Raw genomic sequence first — 26,307 nt, 5'->3', positions numbered from 1 at the left:
TTTTTTTTTTTTAATTTTATGGCCTTATGCAAAATGCTGGAAACCTAAGTGGCTATGATCTAATGGAATCTATAGAATTTCCATAAGATTTGCGAATTTCATCAACTATGTGACACAGAAAATTCAGACAGCCATGCATGCACCATATTGGGTATGGGATCTCGGGACCACAACAAAAAAATATGACATCCCAGGTTGATAAAAGGGAAAGTGAGAGAGAACATCTTTCACATGCCGCATCCTCAGACAAGATTTTAGCATCCTTAAAACTTCCACTGAAAGTTAGAGTAAACCATGTGTCCTCATTTTTTTTTCTTTCAAGCTCCATAGATATCCCCTGTATTTAAATTTCAATTTTGTTTATCTTTAAAGATTTCTTCACCGTTCAGAATTTCTTTCAATTATCATTCACTTTCGAACAGGATGCGGCACGTGGACAATGTTCACTCTCTCTTTCCCTTTTATCAACCTGGGATGTCATATTTTTGTTGTTGTTGCTGTTCTTGTTGTCATTTTGGTCCTGAGATCCCATATCCAATATAGTGCATGAATGGTTGTCTGTATTTTAAAATTTTGTACATTACTTTTCCCACCACAGAAGAGGATTACCAAAAGGAAGCTTGCTTGTTTCCTTTCTATTTTTTCTTTCTTATTTCCTTTCTTCCTTCTTCTGTCCCTCCCTTTCTTCCTTCCTTCTTTCTTGCTTCCTTCTCCCTCTCCTCTTCCCTCTCCCCCTCTCTCCCTCTCTGTTTCACCCTCTCCCTCTGCTTCTCTTCTTCCCAGCTCTCTCCTTTCCTTCCATTCTTCTAATATTATTGAGGGCTCAGGTACACTTTCTATTCTTTATAGAACAAAAGGGAGCATGGATTCTGGCAAAGAAGAAAACAGATTTTAATGATTTTAATGACCCAGAATTAAAAGAAATCACTTCTGAATCTCATCTATCTCTTCCACCGGCCCTTTAATCTCCTCCCACACTTACATACCGCTTAGCATGTGTGATCACAGGACCTACTACAGAGATGGCTCCTCACTCTTTGATTTATGTTGCTTAATAGATTCCAGCCATGGAACCAGGATGGACAGAACAGAAGACATAGTCTGCGCCTTACATTTCCTTAGTCTCTGCTAATAATTTCCAGCCAAAAACCCTTTGAGCAATCAATTGCTAATAATATAATTCTTAACATCTCTTCTCTGGTAGAGATCTCCCACCTGCTTTCAAGCACCATTCCCATCACAGAATCAAATAATTATTTACAATGAACTATGAGGCAACTGCACGCAGAACTTTTCCATCTTTCTTCGCTAGAATACAAAGAGGTATGTAGCAGTGGAAGCACATCCAGTATTTTGAATTTTTAAAAACACCATGTGTTTTGATCATATGCCCTATGACTGGACTAGGGGACCAGCTACAGGTTTAAAGCAGTGAGGCTGTTTGAAGGAAGCCTGTAAAACTTAATGAGAACGCTGGGCTCTAGCATCAAAGGAGGTGGCTGGCTCAGAAAGGCTGTGAGGGCCTGGGCAGAGAAAGACTTTCACGTCTTGTGCTGCCTCTTGATAATCTGATTTTGGATGCTTTGCCCAACCTTCCTTAAGGGGGAACAAAGAAAGAATGAAAAAAACTAAGCAGGCAAATAGGAATCTCTTTCAACCCACTTTTTTCTTCCATTTTAAGAGTATTTTGTTTGTTGTTTTGTTTTGCTTTTGATCAGGGAGGAGGTAGTGGTAGAAAATTCCTATCTCTCTTATGTTTTTAGGATAATTAAGGTCACTCAGAGTGATATGTTAGAACTGCTGGATAACTTTTGAGAAAGGATTTTAAGATAACTTTATATAAAAAATAAATTTCTGTGTTTGCAACCACTACTGCATAAAGATATTAACTCAGAACTTAAATCTTATTGTGGAAATGAACATTGAAGTATACAAAGTTAATCCCTCACTTGATGGACGAAAACCTAGAGCTTACAGAAGTTAAGTAAAACACACTGAGTTACGCTTCACATACACTGGACAACATTTATAATTGTACAGTCTAAATGATTAAAAAACGCATTCTGGGAAGCCACTTTCTTACTTCTTTCATGTTCCCCACCACTCGCGCTCTCCACTCCTTCTAACTCTAATCTGAAGAATAACAATATCTGGTTTGATTGCTTTGTTTTGGTAGAAATATGTACATTTTGCTTGTGTTGGTATTTTTGATTCTTCCTTCTCCAAAACTTACCGAGTCATCCTGATTCTACATCTGACCGTATCTCTTACTTGCTCTGTTTCAGTGTATTTACATAGAGTCTTAGGATCTTTTCTCCCATTATTCCTATTAAATGCTGATCCTATCACAGACCTTCCTGAGACTCTCCATGCCATCCAATAATAAATAGACTTCGTTAGAGCGAAGCCCTTGCATCATTTGCATCTGCATCACCTTAAATTTTTGTCAAAATTGTGGCTCCACTGTTAAATCAGAAGCTGAGAGGGACATAAATCTGTAGTTTAAAAAGCTCTTGGGTGACGCTGATACATAAAATGTTGAACCACTGACCTACAGGGTAAAATCCAATTCCCCTCCTGCAGCAGTCATACCCTGCCATCATTTGCCCCAATTTTTATCCAGCACCATTGTTCACCTCTTTTCCCCACGCATCTTTTCTCCAGTCACATTAACTCCAGGCATCCCCAAACACATCACATATTCTTTACACTTGTGCCATTTCTCCAACTTTTCCTCTGTCTCAACTTTGTAGCTCACATCTTTGTTAATTTGGAGACATACTACTTTTCTCTCAATACCAAGCTCAAATATTACCTCCTTGAGAAAGCCTTTCTTTGAACATTTTGAACACTCACTCATCCTCCCTACACTGCATTGCCATAGAATGTAGCATAAATCTCTATTACAGAACTTACCTCATTTGAACGTAATTAAAATGAATACACCCAAAGACTACAGAACACCTACTATGGCCCAAGTTCCTGCACTAAAGAAATAAAAGTCACAATCTACTCTCAAGAAAATTATTACCCAGCTTTTCTCAACCAGAATCTTCATCTGAATCACAGAAAACAGAAAATGATTTGAGTAACTATTCTCTAAATTCTCCCAAGGATGATACATGGCTAGCACTATTACATACAGCAGATGTCTTAGGACATTGGGGCTTAATCTTCTTAGGAAACTCCAGTTGAAGTGAAAAAGCAGAATAAGGGTATCTAATTGCTTACATGTTTATTTTTACACAGCATCTAGAGTAGTGCCAAATTTGTTGTAGTCATTTAATACATTTTATTGTTAAATTAAAGGCACTGGAATTCATTTTTATCCTTGTGGGTCTTTGGAATCTGGCCAAGGCAGTATAAATTATCTATATTTGTAAACTTAGAATCTAGTAAGTGCTTGAGACATAGTTGCCACTCAGTGAAGTTCTGTTGAATAAATGAACATATTTAGAAGGGTTGGCCTTACCCTTAAATATCAACTCAACAGCAAAAACAAAAACAAAAATAAAAAAATTAATAACTCAATTTAAAACATTTCTCCAAAGAAGACATAAAAATTGCCAGCAGGTATACAAAAAGATGCTCAATGTTGGTAATCACCAGGTAAATGCAAATTAAGACTACATGACGAGACATCACCTTATATCTGTTATGGTGGCTTCTGTGAAACCAACAAACAAAGTGTTGGTGAAGATGCAGAGAAAGTAGAACCCATGTACACAGGTGGTGAGAATGCAAAATGGTGCAGCTGCTATAGAAAACAGTATGGAGGTTCTTCAAAAAATTAAAAATAGAACTACCATATGATCCAGCAATCCTACCTCTGGATATTTACCCAAAAGAACAGAAATCAGAATTTTTTTTTTTTTTTTTTTTTGAGACAGAGTCTAGCTCTTTTGCCCTGGCTAGAGTGCCGTGGCATCAGCCTAGCTCACAGCAACCTCAAACTCCTGGGCTTAAGCAATCCTTCTGCCTCAGCCTCCCAAGTAGCTAGGACTACAGGCATGTGCCACCATGCCCAGCTAATTTTTTTTTTCTATATATAGTTTTAGTGGTCCAAATCATTTCTTTCTGTTTTTAGTAGAGATGGGGTCTCACTCTTGCTCAGGCTGGTCTCAAACTCCTGACCTCGAGCGATCCTCCCGCCTTGGCCTCCCAGAGTGCTGGGATTACAGGCGTGAGCCATCGCACCCGGCCTAGAAATCAGAATTTTTGAAGAGAGATTTACACTCCCATGTTCAATATAGCACTATTCACAATAGCCAAAATGTGCAAATAACCTAAATACTCATTGACAGATGAATTTATTAAAAATTCTGGTATATACATACAATGGAATATTACTCAGCCTTAAAAAAAGAATAAAATCTTGTAATATGTGACAACAAAGATGAAGCTTGAATGAAGACATTATGCTAAATGAAATAAGCCAGTTACAGAAAGACAAATACTGCATGATTCCACCTATATTAAGTACATAAAATAGTGTAACTCACAGAAGCAAAGAATAGAATGGTGGTTGTCAGGGGGTTAGAGGAAGGAGAAATGGGGAGTTGCTAATCAAGAGTTAACAAAATTTCAGTTATGCAAAATGAATAAATTCTAGAGATCTGCTGTACAATATTGTAACTACAGATAACAATACTGTACTATACATTCAAAACTCTGCTAAGAGGGTAGATCTCGTGTTAACTCTACTTACCACAATAAAATAAAAAATGATAATGATAAAGCAAGAAAACTTGCATACATTAGAGTATATTTATTTGGCTAGATGACCTTTTCCCAGGCCACCCATGAATTCTCCAGTCAGTTTTTCCTTCTTAGTCAGACTGAAAATTAAAGAATAATAAAGTTGTACAGTTGGAAAAAAATGGTATAACTCAAGGATCATAAGTATTACTTCAAGAAAAACTAATATGAATGTAAAAATCTTCTCTACTACACTTCTGGGTATCTCACTTCAAATTTAATTACTTCCTGTGTTAGGTGTATTTCAAAGACAAAAAGAAGGTTTATTAAGACTGCAGATAAAATATTATGAAGAGAAAACAATGCTGCATTTTCCTGGTTGGAAGGTGATGGTGGTTTTTTCAGTGTTATTCTAATCTAATAAAGCCTAATTAATTTAGTTTGAATATGTTTTCAAGAATAAATAGCCTCTAATTACAAATTTAAGGATTTAAGGTACGACAGTGGAAAAAGATATAAAATGCCACAAGATCCTGGTGTCCTAAAGAAATTTTGAGAGAGTCTGTGATACCTGCTGCTTCCATTGCAAAGTCTGCAGCCACCTGGCTTCAGAGTTGTCTTTTTATAAACATGATGTAAGTGCACACTCACACTCTTCCTGGGAATAATGGTGTCCCTATTTATGTGTTAAAGGCTTTGTTCATTTAGTCATCAAAAAAAAAAAAAAAATTCCAGGCCAGGAGTGCTTGAGTTTAGAGAGGTGCCATACTTTGTGGATGCCTCTAGGGGGCTCTTCAGATAATAAAATTCATGTTGCAGAAGCAGCATTTCCCTAAATGGTCCCTTAATGTCTCAAATCCCCAACTGTCTAATTTATATCCAAGGACAAGCTTACTTTCTTCAGGGCATAACCCATTATATTACAAAGTCGTTAAAATGGAAATAAATGTACAGAAATCTGTTTAAGTTAGCAAATTGTGGTAAGGTAAAATAATCCTATATAAACCACAGCCTAAAAAAAATAAAGAGTATATATGGAATTCAACCTAAGAATATTACCATGCAGAAATGATAATTAACCCAAGTCAATCTGCACATAGTGATTTTCAGCATTTTGGCAAAAGAAAGAATTTTGTTATGAAAGCAGTACTCTAAAAATCAAATAAAAGGATAGGAGACCTAGTGTTAAATTGTTATTAAAACACATAGGCATTTTACTTTAATGGTCATGGGCTTAGTTCCAACTATTTCAGAATCAAAAGCTTATTACTTGGACTGTAAATATACTTCATTCCAAGACTGTAGCTGTCCCTAATTTGGTTTGTTAAGGAGATTATCCCTGTCTGTGTGTGTGCACTGGCTTATCCGCCCTCAGTGTGACCAGATGAGAAGATCCTGACTTCCATCTCCAGAAAGGCCAAGCCCATCTAGGAGCTTGGAGAGAATTAAGAGTTTCTGTGGGATCTTGGTGTTCTGAGATGCTGAGACTCTACCTGTCAGCCTCAGAGCCCCTCCTGAGCTACTAAGTTGTACAGTGTTTTACATTTTAACATTGGTAAAATCCAGATCTGGGTTGCAATTGAAGTGCATACTTATCCAGGTGACATGGTAGTGTTTAGTGATACATGAAATAACTGCACCACCATAGTCAATGATGTCAATAAATACGGTGATTGAGGTGCTCTAGCTCAAAGACTCAGTTTAATATGCATATGAAATCATCTGGGGATCTTATTAAAATGTAGACTCTGATTCAGTAAATCTGGGGAGGGGCGAGAGTCTTTTCATCTTTAATGAGCTCCCAGGTGATGCTCATGCTGGTGGTTCACAGACCACACTTTGCCTAGCAAATCTCTAAGTGGGCTAGGAGTTGTAGATGGGCTTTATTTCCTTTTAAACTACATAAAAACAACAGCTGTTAGTTGCACGCTCTTGTATCATAATTGTTCCAATATGTGTTCTATGCAATTTTATATGAATATATTTATTCATAAATAATAAACCAAAAATTATTAAATAATAAGTAAAAGTAATGAAGGATTGATTTCAATCCTTGATGTCTGAAGCTAGGGAAGAAAATGTTAACAAATAAGGGCAATTGACTCTTTCAAACAGTCACTTAAGACTCAGGTAGAGACTCTGCTTGGTTAGAGGTGGTGAAGACAGGCAGAGAAGACAGTGGTTGTTTCCAAAAAGCAATGTTAATCGGAATCTGATGATGACAATAATAACATTCTTAAAAACTAAAAGAATTACTTGTATTTGAACTATAAAGTGGCTACTCCCAATTGGATCCTTAACAAGATGCTCATACTTTTCTAAAAATTCTAAGTTTCTTAATTATCTTCATGAATTTTTGATGTATCAGCAGGCGGATGTCGTAATTTAGGATAACAAAAGAAGAAAGCACACTGAGCTTGGAGCTGATAAACAGAGGTTTTCTTCTGACTTCTTTTACATATTAGGGATGCATCCTTGATAATGTTAAATCCTTAACTTGTGATCTCCAAGTTAACTCGATTTCCTCACAAAGCTGTTACGACAGTTAAATAAAATAACTTTTTAAATGAGATAATGTGTGCAAAATCTCATAAATTCATCTGCAATGAGGACAATCCTCATATTTGTAGGGTCAGTGCAAAATGAAAATGAGGAGACTCTGTTCAAAAGTTATTAAGAATTTCAAGATATTAAATAAGACATTAGATAAAGAGAGGGGCCCTTCTATGTGTGGTGCCTTGTGTGACTACACAGGTCATATGTCCATGAAGAGTCCTGTCTGCAATATAATTGTAGCTTATAGTCACCATATTAGGAGAGTATTCATAGAGCTTATATTCTACCGAGATGTTACAATATACCAGGCACTACTCTCAGTGCTTCAATTACATAGTCTCACTTAATCCTTTAGACAGGAAAATATTAAAGCACAGAAACATTAAATATCTTGTCTCACGTCATATAACTACCAAGTCTAGGGAGCCAGGGTTGGAATGCAGGTCTGTCTGATTCTAAAGCTGTTCATCTTAACTAATTTAATGTCACAAGTTCTCTACATGAGCTATTATCCCTATTTGATCTAAATTGAGAAACTTAGGCTCAGAAAAATAGTTATATGTTTGAAGGGCAATTCACTTAGCATGACCTTGACTAGATGACCTATGTCAACTTAATCACCGTTATGTCCCTGACATGTCACAAAGACTCTGGTACATAGTACACAGTCATGTAATACATATGAAACTGAACACTCAAGAGTCAACAATTTCTCTGTGCCCAGAATATTTACTCAACAAAGATAAAAATCTCATTTTCCTATTTTTCAAAATCACATGCTTCTGAATAAGAGAATTATTTTCATTTTAAAGTAATTAATTTGTTTTAAATGTATTTTAGTGATTTTCCTGAAAAAAAAATACTAATTACCATGCACAGAAATGATTTTCTTGCAAACATAAGCACTTTGATCCAAAGAACTAAAGACAAGAGTATATCATCTCATCATAGAAATTAAGAAGAAATCCAAAATATTCATTTTGTTTTGGATGGATTTCAGATTTCTTAAAAATATGGCTCAAACTTGGTAAAGTAACAAACTTACATTTATATGAAGCTTTTTTTCCTTTTTCTTTGCAGTGTGTTTTCTAATCCTTCATGTCATTTTATCTTTCCTATTCTTTTCCAATCCTGAGAGTGGAACTAATTCATTGTGCTTTAATCCCATATAATATCATATTCAGCACACAGCTGAGCAAAGAGAGACAAAGGATAACTCAGATTACTTTATTACCTGCTCTTTGAAATTATTACCAATTTCCTCTGGCAGCTTCTGATGTTTTTCTAGAGCAATTTTTCATATTTCACTTACGGAGCTTGTATTATAATTTTGTATTTCTTCATTTGGCTTTCCCTCCAGATCTCTGAATGTATTATCTATCTGTCCCAAGTGTCTAGCACAGAGCCTGGCACATCCTAGATATTGATTAATGTCTGCTAACTGAATGCACACATGCAAGTGTTAATGCATAAGCAAATGGAGCAATTTGAACAAGATATTCCAGTAGGTGCTGAAATTAAGAAGAAATGTTCAGTCTTAGACACTGTTCATTTCTGCTTTCTGCTGGCTGAAAAATGTCATATTCTATAAAATGTATCAAGTCCTCAGAATTAAAATGTCACTGAACCCCCTACCAGACCATGTTATGCTAGCTTGATATTTGAAAGCACTACAATTCATTATGCCAACTGCTGACACAGTTCCAGGCTATGGGGCATCTGCCGAAACCGATGGGAAATAAAAATCTGTGGGTCCCCTGAAAGGGAGAATGTTATGTTTAAAAAGCTGAATTCCAGACAAGAACTCACCAGATGCTTTGTGGACTAAGGAGCTGAATTCCAGCTCCTTGGGGACCTGAGCAGATGGGACTCCCTGAACCCAATCTCGAAGAGGAGTATCTATGGCCAGGTGCCTGGATTCTGCCCCAATTGCTCATTCCCCTTGCCCCTCAAGGCTACAATGCACAGAAGTGAACTTAGCCTTAGCAATGAACAAAGCCAATACTTCAGAGAAATCTAGAAAATACTCCCAAATGTGTTTTTTTATGCATCCCTGTGTATATGATTGGCTACACAGTACAGCAAATTGTAGCAAGTATTATTTATGTATTTATGTCCTTAGAAGAGGTAGGGTGTGCAGGCTCCCAGAGTGGGGACAAGACTCACAGAAGTAACAGCTTAGGACCAATTAGAACTGTGGTGTGTTGGTGGGGGGGTTCCACTGAAAGCTCATATATAGCTAGCCATCTGAGAAATTTTTCATGTTCCTTCTCTCCCCTTCAGATCTTACCTTTCCTGACATCCTGGCAATCTGAGCCATATTTTAGGTTTTCTTTTCCTCAAGACTCCTATGAAGCGCATTTCATCTAATTTTATCATTATAAAAATACAGAATGCAGAGAGATAAGTGAGAGTACACTATGACATGGGAAGCCGCAGAGGGCTGCAGTTAAGGGCAAGAATTCTGTGGTCTGATTATTTGGGTTAGAATCTTGGCTTTGCTACTTAGCAATTGTTTTCCCCAGGACAGTTACCTAACTTCTCCTGTCTCCTTGTCTTCATTTGTCAAATAGAGATTATATTAGCGTGCACCTATTGTCATGCTCAAAGCATTTCCTTTGAATTTATAAAGCACTGAAAAACGATGGTGCATCACTCTATGTAATTTAATAATAAAAGCTATAGTAAAGATAAAATAACAGAAATTCACCAAAAATTGTTTTTTTCTTCTTCCTTGACTCCCTTGCTAATCTGTTTGAAATACTGAATGTCAAATTATTTCACACAGTTTCATTAATTTATTTTCTAAAAGTAAATTGTTTTACCGTGTTCTTAATGCCCTTAGGCACACGCCTATTGGGTAACTCACTGGATGTTGTATGAGACATAAAACATGCTTAATGTGTTGTTATTATTACTCTGTAATATGCTGACTCTCTTACCCTCCAGGGAGAGCTTTGACTTTTTGTGTCCATTTGTATCATGCTTAGAACATTCATAGGCACAATTGGGCACCACAGGGTTTACATGATTGTTTGTTTGGATGCTCTGACTCAGGCAATGTGCTCTACTAGCTGGAGCATCAACTCAGAGATGGAAGTCTAGGTCAGTGTCCAATCCTCCCACTCATAGCCATGAGTTCTGCTAAGGTCTCAAGACTCCTTATTTGCATAACAAAACTAATATTGTTATTACCTCACCTAGTTCTTGGGAAGACCCCTAAAAGGAAAGGGGGAATTCTGTGGTCTGCTATTCCATACACGAAAGGAGGCAAGGGTAATCAGCCTCTGTTTGCATTTTAGTGCTGACCCTTTAGTACAGCAGAAGAGTTGAAATACATTTCAGTATCTCCAAGATCTAGAAGAAACCAGGCTGGTCCTACAACAAATCAGGCTAATGGCATATAAGAATTTGTCATAACATACTCTATCATGTTTTCTTGTTAAAGCTTTAAAAGCAAATCTACCATTGTCCATATTTTAAATCAAGTGCAGAAAATTTATTTTCTGTCTAGACCTGAACTTCTGCCTAAAACACTATAGGCCCATTTGCCTACACTCCAGATAGGCTAAACCATACTCTCTCTCAGTCACTAAGCCAAGATTCTGCCTCTAGGAAGGCAGCCCAGAACAAATAGAGAATTGTCATTCGGCCCCAGAGCATCCTCTCTAGTGCTTGCTAAGACAGAACAGAGTGGCCAAAGAACTTAGCCTAAATACATATTATAATTATTACAAGAATATGGCTATTTTATAAGTCAGCTCATTTCAGCTAAAACAACAAAATGGCATACTATATAGTGAACATCTGTTCCTGCATCAAATAATTTTAATATGAAAGTTAGGCTGTAGCCACAATCAGTTAGCTGGTCAAAAATTGAGCCACCTCTCTGTATCAACCAGGACAATGTGTACGTCCTTGTGTTAAGGGGATTCCTTTGTGTTTTCTCATAGTCTATTAATCTTGTGGGAATTAGCAAAACCTATCTTAAAATGGTTCATTCAAGTGAAAATATATTATCACACAAAATCAAGGTAGTATTATCCAGTTACACAATAATACGATAAGTAAAAATATGTGGATCTGTATGGAAAATGTTACGGAAAAAGTGAAGTGGGGAAGAAAAAGCAATTCTCTTCCCTAAAGAGTGAATGAGGCATGTGGAAAGGTTAACGTAAACAAATTGTAAAATGTTACCAAACAATACATTGACTGTGACAACATAATAGGAGAAGAAAGACAGTCAGGGACTTCAACAAGGAAGACTCTAGAGGAAATAAAAACCCAAGGAAGGCCGGGTGCGGTGGCTCATGCCTGTAATCCTAGCACTCTGGGAGGCCGAGACGGGCGGATCATTTGAGCTCAGGAGTTCGAGACCAGTCTGAGCAAGAGCGAGATCCCCGTCTCTACTAAAAAAATAGAAAGAAATTATATGGACAGCTAAAAATACATATATATAGAGAGAGAAAAATTAACTGGGCATGGTGGCTCATGCCTGTAGTCCCAGCTACTCGGGAGGCTGAGGCAGGAGGATTGCTTGAGCCCAGGAGTTTGAGGTTGCAATAAGCTATGATGATGCCACTGCACTCTAGTCCAGGCAACAGAGTGACACTCTATCTCAAAATAAATAAATAAATAAATAAATAAAAACAAACCCAGGGAGAGGTTGTTTAATCATGACTTTGGAGCCCCTATGAGGAGGTCCCTGCCAAAGAAAGAAGTCCTCCCTTTTTCCATATGGCATGATTTATATATGTCACTGAAGATCTCTTTATCCTCCAAGTTCCTGCCAGGTCAATTTCTCCATCAGGTCACAAAGCCTTTTATTTCACAAAGCCTTAAAATTGGAAAATGACCTAAAATGCAAATTCTTCCAGGGGTTTTTGTTCTTATGTGTAAATTGCAGATACTCTATTCCTCTCTGAGCAAAGAGAACAGCACATTTGAGGACCCAAATTTGGTGAACTGGGTCTACCAGAGAAGGGGATATAAATTGAGAAGCCTTCACAATTTTCTAAAGTTTTCTGTTGTCCAAAAGAGAAAAACAAAGGATTAAGGGGCATTTGCACAAAGGAAATATAACATTTCACCTCTTTCTCAGTATTGATACTTGTACACAGTGGTGTGGCCACTGCATATGGCAGAGGGGCCATCCTGATTACATTTAAAAAGCAACCATTTTTTTTTCCACAGAGGGGTAAAATGCTCACATAAGATATGATATTTTCTGAACCTTATCCACCTTATTAGCATCTTCCAGATTTTTAGTGATAAAGGTTTCTAAGTGTAATTAAAGGCTGAGCTGATCTAATTAGGTTGATGAAATTTTCAGCAGGGATTTAATTCCCCATCCTAGCACTTCACTCATTTTTTTTTTTCTCTAGAATACTTCCTTAGGCTCAATCCTAGCAACTTTTAGTGGCAGCATTCTAAATTACCTCGCACAGGCAGTGTGTCTCTATTCCACGGATTGTAAAACTCCCAGCAGGTACAGATGACTAAAAACAAACTTCAAATGAAGGATTCTAGGTTGTTTTATTGAACACACAATCCTTTCCTACCTCTTCAGTTTCATTTCCTTACTAACAAACTGTGCTAAATAATTTTTACCATGCAGGATGGAAAGAGGTGTTTCAAAGCATTTTGGAGGCAAAAAGAGACTAAGAAATACATAATAGCAGGAGCTGATATTGAGGAAAGATTAATAAGGGAGCAGCATAACCTTTCCTGGAAAGTCACTTACTACAGAAGCCCTCATGGTCAAAATACTGGGATAAAAACACACATTAGTGAGATCTTTCATCTATCTTTGAAGATTTAAAAAAAAATCTCTAATGAGCACCTGAGGAATTAACTGTGATACTTTTATTCAGGAAAATGTTTTCCAAGTGCTCTAAAGTGAATGGGCAAGGCTGTAGCTATCCTCAAACAGACTCTAAGCATATCACTCAGACACCATGATTTCTCTTTCTGCAGTGTTTTCTAACTTCCTCTTCTATTGTAGCAAACACTCAAAAATTGCTTATTAGAAGAACTAAATTAAATTTTAAATAATCAAAAATTCTTAAGCAACATATATTTCAACTTTTACTCAACATTATCAAAAATGGAGAGAATAGTTTATATATGACAAGTGTTTCTGTCAAATCATCGTTAGCATTGCTTTAGCAAAAATCAGATTTGAAAAGCATATTTTTAATGACCTATTATCATCCTCTAGGAATTTCATAGATATGGACCCTATATAGAGGAACTCATTATTTACAACTTCTCCTTTAACTTTTCTCAAATTTATATCCATGAAAATCATTTTCGGTGAGCTCATTTTCCAAAGACTTTTTGATTTATTTACGATGAAAATATAAATTTTTAAAAAACACTTTGATCTCTCTATTTGAAACTTCTGGTCATTCAAAGTTTCTTCTCATTTTACACAAAGTATTACATGAAGTTCAAGATAGATTTTGCCAAATTATTTTTAACTAATTTTATTTTATTTTGAAATTTGATAATCACATAAAAAAGTACCTTTCTTATAGAGGGTTAGTTGCTCTACATGCCAGCAAAGTCTCATTTCAAGCAGATATTATCAAATACCACATAGTGAAAAATCTAAGTTGCTTCTAAAGAGCATTAGATTATAGGTTGTTTCAATATATAGAATAATTTTCTTTTTTTTTAATTTTAATCTTTAAAGAATAAAAATGTGAATTAGTGAGAGTGGTAGGCCATCTCTATTTTTGTACCATGAGTGCCACTGTTTACAATGAAACAGAGCCAACCATTCAAGTATCATATTTCACCTGAGAGGATTCTATGTTCTAATCCTGCCTTACACCTTCATTGCTCTTAGTCAAATAACTCTTCTAGGTCTGTTTCCCATTTCTAAAATAAGGAGATTGGACTAAGAGAATGATTTTCAGGATCCTTCCTCTTCTAACTCTCTAAAATCTCTTCTCTGACCTCAGACAAGGTGTTATTAGAATCTCCTTCAGGACTGTTTACCCTAAGAGGGATTACACGCCAAATTGAAATAAAAAATGTTATGAGCCAATAAATGAAACCATAATTAAAATTTCATACATGTAATGTGCTTCAGGCCAAAAAGTCTAAGATACAGTTTAGGAAAATTTACATAGGCTTACTGTTAAAAGAGATTCTATGAGAACGTGGGCATATTCCTCTCTTTGCAGTAACTGTACAAAGCTGACCTATCTGAAATAAGGCAATTTAATTCAAAATCCATGGTACTTTGTCACTATTTCATTTCAGAAGTAGGAAGAGCAGGGCATTCTAAATAGATAGCAGTTCAGACATGGATGGAAACTATGAACTATTAAAAGGCCCCAGTTGAGGTATGTTTTGATTTATAGACTGTGCCTGTATCCATCCACCATCTAGTGTGCCAGAGGAAATAAAGTGAAAAAGATTACACAAATTGAGAAAAAACTGGCAGTGCTTTCTCCAAACACATACCCTAGGCTGTGGAAAGGAGAGAAGTGGGAAGTGCCCAATCACTAAAGAAGAGTGATTTGTACCCCAACCCTATAGAGACATAGCATGACTGAATTCTCCTTTTATGGACTTACTAGCTGCAAACTACATGTCACTTGGAAGACCATCTGACATTTTTTTGCTATTGTGGTTTTTGTGATTGAAAGGCCAATGTAGTCTATGGCCATACCACCCTGAATGTGCCCAATCTCACCTAAAAGGCCAATATAAAAAGAGATGAATAATTTAATCAAGCCCCATTTACTGATTTTTATTGTTGCTGTGACTGCCATTGGAGTTGTCTTCATAAATTCTATGCCTAGGCCAATGTCCAATGTTGGAAGAGTTTTTCCAACATTTTCATCTAGAATTCTTATGGTTTCATGCCTTATATTTAAGTCCTTTATCCATCTTGAATTAACTTTGGTGGGTGGTGAGAGATATGGATCCTGTTTCATTCTTCTGCATGTGGCTATCTAATTTTCCCAGCACCATTTATTGAATAGGGATTCTTTTCTGCAGTGTATATTGTTTTCTGCTTTGCCAGAGATCAATTGGCTGTATTTGGATGGTTTATATCTGGATGTTCTGTTCTGTTCCATTGGTCTATGTGTCTATTTTTGTGTCAATACCATGCTCTTTTGGTTATTATAGCCTTGTAGTATAGTTTGAAGTCTATTAATGTGATGTCTCCTAATTTGTTCCTTTTGTGTAAGATTGCTTTGGCTGTTCGGGCTCTTTTGTGGTTCCACATGAAGTGTAGAATTATTTTTTCTAGATCTGTTAAAGATGATATTGGTATTTCGATGGGGACTGCATTGAATCTGTAAAACACTTTGGGTATGACAGACATTGTAACAATGTTGATTCCATCACCCCATGAGCATTATATCTTTTTCCACTTGTTTGTATCATCTGTGATTTCTCTCCTCAGTGTCTCATAGTTCTCTTTGTAGAGATCTTTCATCTCCTTGGTTAAGTATATTCCTAAGTATTTTATTTTCTTTGTAGCAATTGTGAATGGTATTGAGTCTTTGATTTGACTCTCAGGTTGAGTGTTACTGGCATATAGGAATGCTACTGATTTGTATACATTTATTTTGTAATCTGAGACTTTCCTGAATTCATTTATCAATTCCAGGAGTCTCTTGGCAGAATCTTTGGGGTTTTCTAGATATAAGATCATATCATCTGCAAAAAGCAATAGTTTGAACTTCTCTTTCCCAATTTGGATACTCTTAATTTCTTTCTCTTGCCTGATTTATCTGGCTAGGACTTCCAGCATTATGTTGAATAGATGTGGTAAGAGTGGGCATCCTTGTCTTTTTCCAGTTCTTAGTGGGAATGCTTTCAACTTTTCCCCATTCAGTATAATACTGGCTATGGGTTTGTCATCTATGGCTTTTATATTTTTAAGATACATTCCTTCTAAGCCTAGTTATGTTGTGGGCTTTTATCATGAAAGGGTCCTGAATTCTGTCAAATGTTTTTTTTCTGAATCTATTGAGATGATCATATGATCTTTGTTTTTGCTTCTGTTTATGTGGTGAATCACATTTATTGATTTATATATGTTGAACCATCCCTGCATCCCTGGGATGAATCCCACTTGGTAATGATCTATTGTTTGTTTTATATGCTGTTGAATTTCATTTGCTACAATTTTATCAAGGATTTTTGCATCTATATTCATAAGGGATACTGGGCTATAGTTTTCTTGTTGTGTTCTTTCCTTGCTTTGGTATTACAGTGATACTGGCTTCATAGAATGAATTGAGGAGGATTCCATCCTTTTCAATATTATGGAATAACTTTTGCAAAATGGGTACCAACTCTTCTTTGTAGGTCTGGTGAAATTTGGCTGTGAATCCATCTGGTCTGGGGCCTTTTTTTTTCGTTGGAAGATTTTTTATTGCTGTTTCAATCTCGCTCATTTTTGGTCTATTCAAGAGTTCTATTTCTTCCTAATTGAATCGTGGGAGGTTGTATGTTTCCAGAAATTTGTCCATTTCCTCTACATTTTTGAGTTTACATGCATAGAGATTTTCATAGTATTCACAGATGATATTTTATATTTTTGTGGTATCAGTTGTAATATCTCCTTTTTCATTTCTGAATGAGCTTATTTGAGTCCTTTCTTTTCTATTCCTGGTTAATCTAGCAGGAAGTAGAAAAGCTTTTGCACAGCCAAGTGAATAATTAACAGAGCAAAGAGACAACCTACAGAATGGGAAAAAATATTCACAAGCTATATATCCAACAAAGGACTAATAACTAGAATCTACAAAGAACTCAAGCAAATCAGCATGAAAAAATCAAATGGCCCCATTAAAAAGTGGGCAAAAGACATGAACAGAAGCTTCTCAAAAGAAGATAGACAAATGGCCAATAAACATATGAAAAAATGCTCAATCCCACTAATCATCAGGGAAGTGCAAATCAAAACAACAATGAGATATCAACTTAGCCCATACAGAATGGCTTTTATTAAAATGTCCAAATACAATAGATGCTAGAGTGAATGCAAAGAGAAAGAAACACTTATACACTTTTAGTGGGACTGTAAATTAGTACAACCTCTATGGAAAACAGTATGGAGATTCCTCAAAGAACTAAAAGTCAACCTACCATTAGATCCAGCAATCCCACTACTGCATATTTACCCAAAGGAAAAGAAATCATTTTATCAAAAAGATACCTGAACTCAAATGTTTATAGCAGCACAATTCACAATTGCAAAGATGATAATCTACCCAAATGCCCATCAATTCATTAATGGATTAACAAATGTGGTATACGTGTATCATGGACTACTACTCAGCCATGAAGAAGAATGATTTAATGCATTTTGCAACAATTTGTATGGGACTACAGACCATTATCCTAAGTGAAGTATCTAAAGAATGGAAAAACAAACACCACATCTACTCATTATTAAATTGGAACTAACTTATGAGCACGCATGTGCATAGAGGGAAGTAAATCTCAAAGGAAATCAGGTAAGGGGAAGGGGAGTTGGGGGATTGGGTGAAAACCTACCTAACGGGTACAGTGAACACTATCTGAGTGATGGGCACACTTTTAATCATGACTTGAGCATTACAAAAGCGATACATGTAATCAAAAACATTTGTATCCCCATAAGACTTTGAAATAAAAAAAGAGATGGTACTAAGGTGTATCAACTCATAAATTTTTAAGTATTAAAGACGTTAGTCTGAAGCATGATTGAATTTGAAACTGTCATTTCTAATTAAGGCAATTAACTGCAGTTTTATACACACAAGAATTTGTCTTGCCATGCAGAATTGTTAGAAGACCATGTGTTTCAGCTGAACTCAGGTATTCACTGCACAAATCCTCATTTTTTGTTTTTTACAGGATGCCCAAAAAAGCTCTTTAGTCAGATAGATTCTCATTTCTTCTAGAGATCCTTGAATTTCTGTTTTGTTTTGTTTTTTTTCTAGTCTATAGTAGGATTAAATTTCTATATATAAAGCAGGGAACCGGGGCTGACTGTAGGTTGGCCTGGTGTACAATGAAGGCGAAATAGATGGTCTAGGTGATTTGGGTATGATTCTAGCTCCCCCACTACCCACCACCAGAAGGGAGTTTCAGAAATCTTATAAAATCTAATTATGTTTTTACCATACTTCTCCCTAAGCTAATATCCTTTCTCCATCCCTTGTCTGTCTAAATCAGCCATTCTTGGAGACTCTCACATTCTAACTCTTCTGTGTATCTTCCTTGTCTACTAGAAGTCTCACTCACCTCACCCTTTTTTAAACTCAGATGGGTATAACTGTGCCATACAATGTAACACTTCATTCCTCACAGTTTATCATACATTTATAAAAATTATTTTGGTTTGTAATGAATTTGCAAGTTTCTACAATCTTTTAAGGACCCTAACAAACATTTCTGTTGACACAGGGTGTATTATGGTAATTTAAGAACACAAAAGATTCTGAAATCAGACTTTCTTGATTAAAATTTAGGCTTTAATTCTTGTTAGCTGTGTGATGTTCCTCAAGAAACTTACCTGCTTTGAACCTCAGTTTCTTTGTTTGAAAAATGCAAGCAATAAAATTAATACCTACATTGTGAGGAATCCTTAAGATAGCACTAGGCACAAAATAAGGGCTCTGGCAATGTTAGTACTATAGAAATAATAATAAAAAGTGCCTTTTTATTATTATTAATTATTCTCCACAGAGCTTAATGCAGATCTGGATCATACTACATATTTGTTAATGAATAAAAGTCATTCTCTGAGAGGCAATCAATCACTTCTTTGTGCTCACCACACAGCATGGGTAGATTCAGCCTTTCAGAACTGCATCTCCTTGTATTTGTTAAAATTATAGCATTTTAAAATCCCCCCTAGAACTTTCCACATACTGGGAAATGAAATATCCAGTACGTTCACATAAATGGAAGACAGACAAGGATAATACAGCAGTGATTGGTTTTACTGACACTTACCTGAATCAAGTTTATATGATTAAAATATTTACTTTAGAATAAATTACAGTACATCACTGCTTACCAATAGCATTCATGGCTAACAAATAGTAAATTCAAATTTATTCACCTTTGCAATTTAGAAATCTACACCATTAAATTACAGTCATACACTATAAAAAGAACCTCTGGTTTTACTAGCCAGAAGAAATTGGATTGTATCTGAATGAAAATAAAGATAGCTTTTATGGAAAATATTCATAAAAATTAGAATTCAAGGACTTTCTTTCTTTCCTTATACCCCAACAAACTCCAATCCTATATACAGTTACAACAGACAATGACAGCTGAGAATGAGGAAAGAAATTATTAATATCTTTTTGCCTGATAATATTGCTCAGAGAAATACCAAGTAAATTCACCAGATCACAAATGAAACAGCTTTACTTCCTTCAGAATATATTAAAACTATAGGGACAAAATTATTTCATTATACACTCATTTCGTTTTTAGTTTTTGTTTTGTTTTGTTTTGTTTTTTGTTTTATGTAGTCGCTCTTTCTCTTGTGGCCTAATTTTTTTTCTTATTTTTTTTCCTTTAATGCTCAAGCAAGTCACCACTGTATACATAACGCCTAAGGCATGTATGTAGAAATGAGCAAGTCATTTAGCTTAAGTTTAGACTTGATACCTCTTTTTGTGTGACTTTCTTTTATGGCTAGACACAACTTTTCATGCAAATCTCAACTGTGATTTACTTACAGACTAGTAAAGAAGAGGAACTTAATTTTTTCATAATGCTCTATGAGCTGACCCCCTTTCCCCAATCCTACGTAAACAGCAGTAGAATATTGAATTTAAGATTGTGGCATTTGACTCTGGAAACATCGGGTCTTCAGCAAAAGTGCTTTCAGTCTGGATCTGAAATGATGAGATCATGAATTAGGAATGATTCCGGTGACAGTGATATTTACCTCTTTGAGACAGCCCATAAAGTTGTTACTGACTGGTGACCCTGGAAGGTCGGCTGTGCTGGGACTGCCTCCAACATAGAAAAAGTCATCAGACCCCAGCATGGTATAATCTTCTTGTGTGTAGCCCGTTGTGGTAAGAATCCCATCCACTGATATTGTCACCTAGATAACAAAGCACAGGGAAAGGACACGCTATACTCAGACCTAGGTACTGTAATCCTGGGATATGCCTGTTTTGTGTTTTGTTTTGTTTTATTTTTTTTGTTTTGCTTTTTGCTTTTTTTTTTTTCTGTTTGTTTGGTTTTTATTTTTAGACCTATGGCGGAACCCATTTTCATGTCTGTTTGAGGTTTATTCTTAGATTCTATTCAACTAGCCCTAAGAGATCTAAACTAGTTAGAGAGTTAACTGATTATTGAACTAGTGTCAGCATCATCCCTACTGCAACTCAAAAGTTACTTAGCAGACACAAAAATGGTGTTAGTAAAATGCTTCCTAGGTTAGTTTTGCTGGTGTACATATTAGTAAAGTTTAGTCGTCTGTTATTAACTAATCACAACGTGCACCTTGTTAACATAAAAGGCGCAAGCTTTTTCCAGCAACATCACTATTTGCACTATTGAGCAGCAATTGTTCAGCATGCAAGTGCCTAAGTCCATGCCAAAGGAGGAGAAAAGGCAAAACAACCAGTAGAAGCGGCACACGCTGATGTGCACATGCAGGAGGTACAGAACAGTTCAGAAAGGAAAGGAAAGAAAACAGGGAGAACCAAAGGGAAAAACAAAAAACAAACAAACAAAAAAAAACTGCTTGTGATGACGTAAAGATGAGTGGGTGTGGCATCTCCAACATTCCCAAATCAAGTTTCCATGCCATGCATCATGAATGGTTAGAGACTGGCTGAGCCTGCGGTCACTCCGACCAGCCACCATTTTGTCTTATCCCGTGTTAACCACAGCTGGATGCAAACGTTCGAAACGTTAACGATGCCCCTACAGGTGAGTTGGAAAACAGAAGTTGACAGGAACAGGTAAAAAATAAGAAGGTCAACAACAGATGAAAAGAAGGAGGTCAAAGTAAGCAGAAGAGTACCAACCGCAGTTCCTCTTTTGTTAATGATGTCTACAGTTAAAAGAAAGAAAGAAAACACACGGCAAACCCAAAATAAGAAACAATTAGAATGATATCTACCGAACAATGTAGTTTGTTTACCATAGCGTGTCCAATGCCTGAGTGCTTTGTGGAGAAGGGGGGAGAAAGGAAATTAAAAACTGTGAACAGAATAACGATCGTTACTTAAAAAATATGATGGTCTCTACCATGTTAGTACATTTTTTTGATTCAGGTAACGGTTAGTAGAATGAAACATTCCATGAATGACATGTTAGTTATTAAGCATGTTAGTAACATAGAAAAAGGGCAAAAAAATTTTACAAGAAAAAAGCAGACTAACAAGTAGGCCTCCCACAAAGGTAATATTTTTCCTGCCATTATTGTTCATAACTTGCTACTAGACAGAAACAGACACATGGCAATGTTCCCTTTGTCTTCCTGAGCATATCTGAGAGACATTTTAAAAGTCTAAATGGGATTCAAAGGCCTAAAGCTCATAAGCTGACCACTGCCGCCCTATGCCCATAGTTGATCCCTCCTCCACCCGGCCCACCCCAGCCCCAGCAAATTAGTAGGAATCAGTTGGCATTGCCCTACTACTCAATTTTACAGCATACAAGGACTCCTCCTCAACTTCAAAACTTCCTTCGGTCATATTGATGGACTTTAGGGTCACAGTTTACTGCAATGAAACAAAGCAAAGATCCTGACACATAGAATGAGTAGAATGGATTTGTGTTTAATCTGTCCTGCTACACATGCACCCCGGCTGTATAACTACAGTTTCCTTTGTGCTACCAATTCGCAGTTTGGTTTGTAACCTGAGCAAAGGCAAATCTAGAAAGTGGGCTCCCCAAGCCCCCACCCTTCCTTCTGTGCTTCTCTCAAATGAGCCTCCGGTCTCTTGGTGAGCATCTGAGAGAAAAAAATAAAAAAGGAAAACCGAGGAGACAGACTTATAGAAAATCCATGATCTACAGCTATCCTGATGGTGAGCGACCCTCTCCCACGGCCATTGTGAAGCATGAAGGGCCCCTCTCATGTCAATAAGGCATCTGAAAGGTATTTGGGGTTCTCAAGAATCTTTCGGTTTTACTTGTCTGCCTTAGACTAAATCGTCACTCCTAAAGCTCCTTTTTGCTTCTCTAGCTCAGATAACTTAAGCCATTCAGAAGCAGGAAAGAAAAGGTTAGACCGTTAACAGCTCTGAAAGAGAGGGCTGTTTTAGTAAAGGAAAATCAGAGAAAATCCGGTCATTGTGCAACTGTTCAGAGAAACAACAAATATGTTAAGGATATTAGTTTGAGATCAACAGGTATGGCAAAAAAATTAGTCACTGTCAACACTTAACAAAATGATACATCGTATTGCAAAATTTCACATAATAATCAAAACATATAATATTCAATATATGAGGACAATCTATTCACTTTCATCTATATATATATATACTGTAATAATATGTCTCAGTTAAAAACATACAGTATATGTAGACCCACAGATTTAGTACGTAATCAATATTTTCCTAAAATATAGCCTCTTTCAAGAATTTTTTTAAAAAAAACAGTCAAATAGAAATGGGCAACTAGAAGATGAACTGGCCTTTCCACAGTCATTTGGGATTTAACTTAAAGTATCTATGCTAAAATAAAAATATCTTCATGAACAGACTCTTCAGGAAATACGAAAGCCTCCAAAATCATAATTCCCCCTCAGGGACTTTTCTTGTCCCCATTTTGGGGTGGGCAGTGAGAGAGGAAGTAGGGATTGATACAATCCCAAATCACATTGTGTTTTTGGCTACAAAAAAGGAACTGTGATTTAATGACCCCAATGTGCATGCTTCCAAATGATCACTATGAAAACTATAATTTAAAATTAAACAAACAAAAAACCAAAAACACAACAAAATCAACACACATCACAGGAAGGGCAGGTCGCAGGGATACCCTTGCAGCCCTCTGGGAAAGTGTCATATGTCGCTGTATCAAAATAGCCTTTGGGCCCCCAGAACTTTCTAGATATGCCCCTGCTCAAGTATGGCAGGAAGATTCATCTCAGAAGAAGAAAAAGCTAATTTGCAAGCGACTCTGAGGAGCCCTGTATCATGTTGTTAGAGTTTTCAAGGACCACACACACAGCTGTAGCGAGAAACAAAGCCAGTTACTCTCTTATCCACTGCGCTGTTACCTGACGCAGATTCCTGGTGACTTTCACATCATGCCAGGCATTATCATTAAACTTTCCATTCACGGGCTCCACCAGTGCTTCAAAGGCCCCTGATCCCAAATTAATGACCAGAGAGACAGCTCCATTTTTCAGGGCAAGATTGACATAATCGGCTGATTTCCCAGTGTGAAGCATCAGTCCATTCCTCTGAAGGGTTTTAAAGGATAGAGTTATTTCATCACTGCTGCTTTGAATGGGGTTTTGAGACAAGTCGTAGCAGAAGTATTCAGATCCCTTGAAAGTTGCAATATATTCTTCTTTTCCTAGAGGAAAACAAATAGATACACATATAAGTAAAAAAATATATTATGCAAATCAACAGATCTTAACAGAAACAATAACTAATCAGGCCCCAAATTAACTCTTTGCCTAATTAACATTCATGACAAGAACACTGTAAAAGAGTCAAACAATGCTGTAGGTGGCAGTATATTTTTAATAAACCTCTGCAGCTATTGGACCATCAACTATAGTAGCTAAAGCTGACAGTCTTGAAAATTCAATTAATTTTTAAGTATCGCTGCAAGAGCTCTGATCAGAGAAAGTAGCTCTGTGATGTCTCCAGGGCAGGAATCAGGTATCATAAATTGCATATTGGATGGTTCCACTCTGCTGGCAACAATGGATTCCAACATGTTTGCAACATTCTTTGCATCCAACTGAGGCATTATTTTAATTTTCAGTAAGACATTTATATTCAAAGATCTTTCTCAATGAAGAGCCAAATATTTTCATCACTGAGCGACCATAACAAATTATATGGTAAGGGGAAAAGAAAGAAGAAAAACAGAGAATCTGGTCTGGGAGTAAACAGAACTCCTCTAGAGCAGGTGCATTTTCTCCCCTGGACGGAGGGAGTAGTGATAGAAAGACTAATCGAGTCTGCTGGATCATTGATTCATCCCCTGGTCTCATCAAGCAGATGGCAGGGCTGGCTTTTATGAGACTGGTAAGAATTCCAGCACATCATCATGGGGACAGCATGTAAATGAAGTCTCAATATTTTCTATATACCTCAGTCTTTGCCAGATTTAGGAGTAACAATGTGGATCCCACAAGATGCTAGACTGATCTAACAGAAATGTGGCTATTTGGAAAAAGCAGTCTTTTCCCACTGATGAAGTGAGTCTAACCAAAAGAAGAGTGTAATTCAAAAGCTCCCTTGACTTCCTAGGCAATAGTGATACTGTGCCAAGGAAAATGAGACAGCTTCTGATAAATTACAAACATAGAATTATTAATATAAGTAGTACTGGAGAAACTTAATTTGTTCCACTGGTAATACAGTATCATTACTATGCTCACGGGAGGGTTCATATACCAGCAGGCTTTATACTCTTCCCCTGTAATAGGTTTTTAATTCAGGACTATTTTCATTTCATTGTCAAATAATTTACATCCTGGAAGCAGAACTCAAATCAAAGTTTCAACTCATCAGTGCCAGATGACCTGACTCCCTGGATGCAGAAAATGCCATAAGTGGCTATACGTAGTCAACCCAAGGCACTTAGTAAGACAGTGAACACCTAGGGATTGAGCCCTGGAATAACAGTCACTCACTCCAAGTAAATTATCAGCCAAGACGAGCAATGAGGCCAAATCAACCACATTGTGAATAAGAGAGGAAGGGCAAACCAGTCCATACTAGTGGGTCCCTCCCAAACATGCAAAATATTGGCTGAGCACTTCCCAAGGGCTAAGCCCAGTACTAGCTTTTAGTGATAGTGAAATGAACAAAGCTGACCTAATTACAGTCCATGTGTCTGCTTTCCTGGTCAGTGCAACGTGGCAAGTGGTTCAATACTGGGCACCAACAAAACTAAAAATTACTGTTCTTCTGGGAGTAAAAAAAAAAACGTGGACCAAAATGTGAGTTTACATCATAGCTTAGCCACTAGCTGTCGCAAGGGCAATTATACACATCTTTAAATCTCACTTTCTGAAAGTGGTTAGTGATACCAATTTTTCAGAATGGGTATGAGGATAAAAGTAGATGTCAGTGCAAGCATCTGGTAAAGTTGTTGAGTTGGTGAGAAATGGTAGATGCCTTTTTCCTTGCCTGCCTTATGTGATGAATATGATAAATGAGCTAAAACAACATATAACATATTGCATTGTGAAATCTAGAATATTCTCTCTAAGATAAGAAAGAGCACAAGAATTCCCATTATCAACATTTCTATTCAATTTTGTCCCTGAAATTGTAGCTAATGTAGGAAGACAAGAAAAATCCATGAACATTATAAAGATTATAAGTGAAGAAAATAATGTCATAGTGGTAAATATGATTGTATTATATAAATTGAAAGACTAAACTGATCTACAAAAATTATTTTGCTTAATAAGATATTTTAGACAGATTTTAGTGTTCTATTTATTAGGGACAATCAATGTTTTGACACATATATATATAGTTCTATAGATTCAATAAAATTATAATAAAAATCTTAATGAATTTTTTAAATGAATGTGAAAAGCTGATTGTACGCATTCTGTGGGAAAAAGAGTGAGCCCAAAATACTCAGGATATACCAGAGAAAGCAGATGAAGCAACTTAGTGCTAAGATGGACATGTATCAGAAAATTATGGTAATTAAGAGAATGACTTAAGATAGATAAAAGGAGGAAATAAATATAATCAAAATTAAAATACTCCTAAGTGTTATAAAAACAACTTATAGGCCGGGCGCGGTGGCTCACGCCTGTAATCCTAGCACTCTGGGAGGCCGAGGTGGGCGGATCGTTTGAGCTCAGGAGTTCGAGACCAGCCTGAGCAAGAG

At 36.6% G+C, this 26,307-nt stretch overlaps 1 protein-coding gene across 18 annotated transcripts in view; it reads right to left on the bottom strand.

Moving 5' to 3' along the window:
- NRXN1 (neurexin 1) overlaps positions 1 to 26,307 on the bottom strand; it is a 1,058,130-nt gene that overhangs the window by 654,066 nt on the left and 377,757 nt on the right. For 7 of the 18 annotated variants that reach the window (XM_069494612.1, XM_069494614.1, XM_069494619.1 and 4 more), the window contains 2 exons: positions 23,489 to 23,790; positions 20,186 to 20,347 (listed from right to left, as the gene is read on the bottom strand). In XM_069494612.1, coding sequence (XP_069350713.1) covers positions 20,186 to 20,347; positions 23,489 to 23,790 — 464 coding nt within the window. Of the gene's footprint in view, positions 1 to 20,185; positions 20,348 to 21,376; positions 21,422 to 23,488; positions 23,791 to 26,307 lie in introns of those variants that run through there. The other 11 variants (XM_069494608.1, XM_069494610.1, XM_069494618.1 and 8 more) reach the window with 3 other exon arrangements.

This window comes from Eulemur rufifrons, chromosome 19, assembly GCF_041146395.1.
Source record: "Eulemur rufifrons isolate Redbay chromosome 19, OSU_ERuf_1, whole genome shotgun sequence".
Taxonomy (NCBI): Eukaryota; Metazoa; Chordata; class Mammalia; order Primates; family Lemuridae; genus Eulemur; species Eulemur rufifrons.
The sequence above is the reverse complement of the archived record's forward strand: the minus strand, read 5'-3'. Positions and strand labels throughout refer to the sequence as shown.